At 36.2% G+C, this 5,263-nt stretch overlaps 1 protein-coding gene across 1 annotated transcript; it reads left to right on the top strand.

Moving 5' to 3' along the window:
- Positions 1 to 1,967: 1,967 nt before the first annotated feature.
- Positions 1,968 to 3,107, top strand: LOC145046198 (uncharacterized). The gene is made up of 2 exons (XM_078994497.1): positions 1,968 to 2,571; positions 2,644 to 3,107. Exons 1-2 carry the CDS (start codon positions 1,968 to 1,970, stop codon positions 3,105 to 3,107), a joined length of 1,068 nt encoding a protein of 355 aa, XP_078850623.1.
- The last annotated feature ends 2,156 nt before the right edge of the window (positions 3,108 to 5,263 follow it).

Genomic DNA, 5,263 nt, shown 5'->3' with positions numbered 1-5,263 from the left:
AGAAGCTGTGAAATAAGTTTTGAAGCTGTGAAATAAGATGATAATCTCATGATTTTAATGGTTTCATAAGGGCATAATTGGCTTTCTTTTAACAGATCCACCATAGAGAGAAGTTTGTGTTTTGTTATAATTCTAGCAGTTAGAGATATTGCAAGCATACATTGAGTTAAAATTCTGCTTTAGTGCTTTGTTATAATTCTAGGAGTTTGTGTTTTGTTCTTTAACTAGAGCCAAGATTTATGTTTAGGTTCATGAATTTTTGTATTGAATTGTTATGAATGTTGGGTAAAATCATAATCCTTGCTGAAATCATATACTTATATTGTGAAATCATAAACTCGTATACTAGTTTATATGCTGAAATCATTAGCTCAAATGGTTTTTTTAAACTTATTTGTTGAATTGTTATCACTTGTATTTCTTGAATGGAGATAAAGTTTATGCTTCTTTTCAAGTTTGTGCTTAAATTGTTGAATATGCTAAACGTATTTGTTGATTATGTTGAAATATGATTAATCTTTTTTGCTAAAGTATGTATTTTATATTTTTTTTGTTATTAGCGATGGGAGATAAACATACATGGACCAATGAGCAAACAAAATGCTTATTGCTCACTTGTATTGAAGAAGTACAAACTGTGGGTAGAAAAGGTTTGAGTTTGCACAAACAATCATGGTACAAGTTAGGAACAACCATTAAGGAAAAGTATGGCATGGATTTGAGTCAACGACAATTAAAAAACGCCTATGATAACCTTAAAGCCAAATACACAGGATGGTTATACTTAAAAAATAAAACTGGAAACCTTTACAATCCCCAAACAAATACTTTTAATTTAACAAATGAGGAGTGGGAGGACTTTAAAAAGGTATATATACACACACATATTTATATGTATTTTGTTTATATAGTTGCCAATTCTTATATTACTTTTGTTACATTGATTGCGTTTAGGGACATCCGAAAGCCGCTTCTTTGAAAACTGTCCCATTATTGTTTCCAGAGCTTTGTGCAGAACTTTTTGATGGAAACAGTGCATCTGGTAATCTCAGTTATGCCACATCCCAAACACCATCGGGACATGGATCATCTTCTTTCCATGTCGCACCACTACATCTTATGGACGCCCCTTCTATTAACATAGATGAGGATGATTTCTTTTCCAATCATACTAGTGAGCATTTTACTCAGCCTTCACCTTCTGCTGCTTCACCTTCTGGTAACCCCAACAAAAGGGCCAAACCCTCAACTCCTAGACCTAGAGCTCCTAGTGCCTCACCTGATCCACCTTCTTCTGCCTCGCCTAAAGCTTCTATTACTGCTGATGATTTAGCATTGGAGATGCAAAAAGCTCTACGTCATTTGACTCAAGGGCCAACAATTCCCCAATGTTTAGAGAAACTTGAGTTGCTCGAGTTAGACCCAATAGACCCTCTACGATTTGCTGCGTATCACATTTTTGGAGGGACCATGAATATGAGAGAGATGTGGGTAAATTTGCCTAATGATCCACGAATATTAAGAGGATGGATCGAGATGACAGCTACAAGTTTGGGAGTTTTAAAGGATGGAAAGATCGTTTGTTAACTTTATATGTTTGAGTTGTTTAGGTTTTAATTGCATGTTTTGGAACTATATGGTTATGTGTTTTGGTTATTTCTACTTGAATGTTATTTTTAGTATTTGGTACTTGAGATTTATGTTATGTTATTTGGTACTTGAAATTTATGTTATGTTTTTTGGTACTTGAAATTTATGTTATGTTTTTTGGCACTTGAAATTTATTTTATATTTTTTTGTACTTGAGATTTATGTTATGTTTTTATCTTATGTTATGTTATGTTTTGTTGATTAATAGGTTTGTAATGGATCACGACAAAAAGATATTACTCATAATTCTTATGTACTTGTACGTCCGCTACTTTTGGAAGAGAGGTGTCAAACGAGTGCGGGACAACGATTCAGAAATGACGGGACATGAATTTACGTTAGAGTTACTTCACCGTAATCCTCTACAATGTCTTGAAGTGCTATGTATGTCCCGTGAATCATTTGTTCGGCTATGTGCTCATTTTAGAGTACACTACGCGTTAAAGGATAGCAAACATGTGTCGGTTGAGGAGAAGATGGCTATGTTTTTGATGATGATTGGCCATAACCAACATTATGTGATTATCAAGCGGAGATTTCAACACTCAAAGCAAACAATTCATAAGTTTTTTCATGAAGTGTTGGACAAAATGTTTCTTTTCGCACATGACATTATAGTGCCAACTTCTTTTAATCCGAATCCAAATATTCCGGGACATAATAGGAGGCTACGACGGGTGTTCAAGGGAGCAGTTGGTGCACTTGATGGCACTTTGATACATGCTGTTGTCCCTGCAAACAAACATGATTTATATAGAAGTAGGGGAAAAGGCGATTGTTACCAAAACGTATTGGCAATATGTGACTTCAACATGATGTTTACGTTTGTTGTGGCCGGTTGGGAAGGGATAGCACACGATTCTAGAATTTTATCAGAAGCATTAGCAAATCCACATGCACCATTCCCGGTCCCACCACTAGGTAAATTTATGGTTATTTAAATAGTTTTATCTTAGCTTGAAAAATAAATGACTTTTTTTTGCTTTTTTACAGATAAATATTATCTTTGTGATGCCGCCTATGCAAACAATCGAGGTTTTATGGCACCGTACCGTAATGTAAGGTATTGGCTTGGAGATTTCCGTCGAAGACGTGCATTAACGAATAAAGAAAAATTTAACCATGCACATGCAAAACTTCGGAATGTCATTGAGCGGGCTTTTGGTGTCTTGAAAGCACGATTCCCTATATTGAAGAGGATGGCACCATTCTCGTTGGTTACACAACGAAACATAACCCTAGCATGTTTTGCGCTTCATAATTTTATAAGAAGAGAGGGACTACGTGATGAGTTTTTTGCACGACATGATGAACCAAATGTCTCGATTCAGAATAACAATGCAGTCGTTGATAATGATGAAGATGAGATTCCAACACATGGTACTGCAGCGGACCGTGAATATATGACCCAGTTACGGGATGAAATTGCCGAGCAATTGATGCAAAATATGGAATGAAAATTATTAAAGTTTGGTTCTATGAATTTTATTTAAAAATGTTATTATAAGACTAATTTGGTTGTTTGAATTTTATTTCAATGTTTTAAAACTACTATTTTTAAATTTTTTGTATTAAAAAACTATCTTCGGTTTATTAAATTACTTTATTTTAAATTTTTTAGTATCTGCAGCAGTCTGCAGATGTTAAAAAAACAAACATGCTTCTCATTACAGTCTGCAGCACTTTGGTCCACCTCTTCTGCTGCAGAGGGCCGCAGAGGTGGTCCGCAGACTTCAGACAGTTTCACTTCAGAAAAACAAACAACACCTAACATCCTTTCCTTAATCACTTTTAGCTTTTCTGCAGTCTAATGGACATCTTAGGGCCTATAAACTGCTTTTCTCTAGCATCAAGCCAATATGACAGCGTACGAAATTTTTGTCTGTACAAATCTTGATAAGGTGCCATCTTGATGCTCGAGTGGAAATTATTATTGTAGGAAAACTCTACCAGGGGTACGTACTCATCTCAGTTACCTTAGAACTCTAGGGTACATGCTCTTAGAATATCTTCCAGTGTTTCAATCGTTCTTTCGCTCTGATCATCAGACCGTGGACGATAATTTGTACTTAAACACAACTTCATGCTCATTTCCTCTTATAAACTCCTCCAAAACCTTGACGTGAAATGACTATCACGCTCAGGTACAATCGTTAGAGGAATACCGTGAAGTCTTACAACTTTCTTCACTTAAGCATTTGCAAGATTATCCATCGACCATCTCTCATTGGCTACTATAAAGTGTCTACTATTAGTGAAAGGTTCAACGACTACCAAAATCAAGCTGTGACTGTTCTTCTTCTTGTGCAATTTAGTCAGAAAATGAATAGTAATATCTTCCCATGTACCCATGCGTATAGGTAAAGGTTCTAAACACCCATACGGTCTCTGGTGTTGTGCCTTAACTCTCACACATGTTACCCACTCTGCCATATACTTTGCAATATCGAGCTTCATCGTTGTCCACCAGTAGTAGGGTTTCAGATCCTTACACATTTTAGTGCTGCCAGGATGAATCGAGTACATGGTTTTGTGAGCTTGTTCCATCAAAAAGTCTCTTACTTCGCCAATCTTGGGCACCCAAATCCAATCTTGCAATACCTTCAATCATTGATTATTCGTACTAAATTCCAATGTTTTGCCTAAAAATTCATCCTTTCACTCATTCTTCTCTAAGACTTCCTTCTACGCTTTCTTGATGCTTTCCACAATCATTGAGACAACTTCTATTGATTGATTTGATTATATTTCACTTCAATCTTTTTTCTTCAGTCAGATGTTACATCAAACTTGGTTCTCTGAACTACGTGACATACTCATCTTAGTCAGACTTAATTTTATGTGACCACTAGGGTCGGCATAAAAATCATCTTATTAGTCATTACTAAAACGATGGTAACGATAGACATGAACAAAACAAAATCAATTACTAGCTTCTTGATAACCTGGCGACTTTCCCTAATCCAAGTGCGAGTCCTATGCTTCTGGTAGTATAGGCCTCTACTACCATTCACACTTACTTATACTCGTTCCAAGTATTGTCGCGCAGTTTTGTAATTCATCATTCAAGAATTTCACATAATCCTTTAACACATCAGATAACAAAATCAAGGTTTTATATTATTTCTTGTAATGATTACATAGATGTTCAAATTCATCCTATATTATGCGTCTAATAAGGTATATCACGTGATGCTACCCACATGGCCACTTCATAACTTGATCTTCAGATATTAGTCCTCACTCCTAAGTCCTTGCATTGCCAGTTGCTTCGTCAATGATCATTTGGAATCCCCTTGGCTTGAGCGGTGCATTTGGCCTTGCTGCTTCATTCTTCCTTGGGCAGTTCTTTGAAATATGTCCTCCTGCATTGCATTCATAACATACGCTCTTTCTATATGTACAATCATTGGCGTAGTGTCCAGACTTCCCACACTTAAAATAGGTTACCTCTCCGTTGCATTTCCTGTGGTGCTTCTTATTGCACTTTTTGCACCACTTCACTTCACCTCCTCCTCCTCCTTTGAGTTTCTTGGAATCAAACTTCGAGAATTTACTTTTCTTGTTGGACCTCGAAGATCCATCAAACTTTCTTTTCTCACGACCTCAGTTC

Source organism: Lactuca saligna, chromosome 5 (assembly GCF_052625555.1).
Source record: "Lactuca saligna cultivar CGN05327 chromosome 5, ASM5262555v1, whole genome shotgun sequence".
Taxonomy (NCBI): Eukaryota; Viridiplantae; Streptophyta; class Magnoliopsida; order Asterales; family Asteraceae; genus Lactuca; species Lactuca saligna.
Note: the sequence above shows the minus strand (reverse complement) of the source record. Positions and strands in the feature narration are given on the sequence as shown.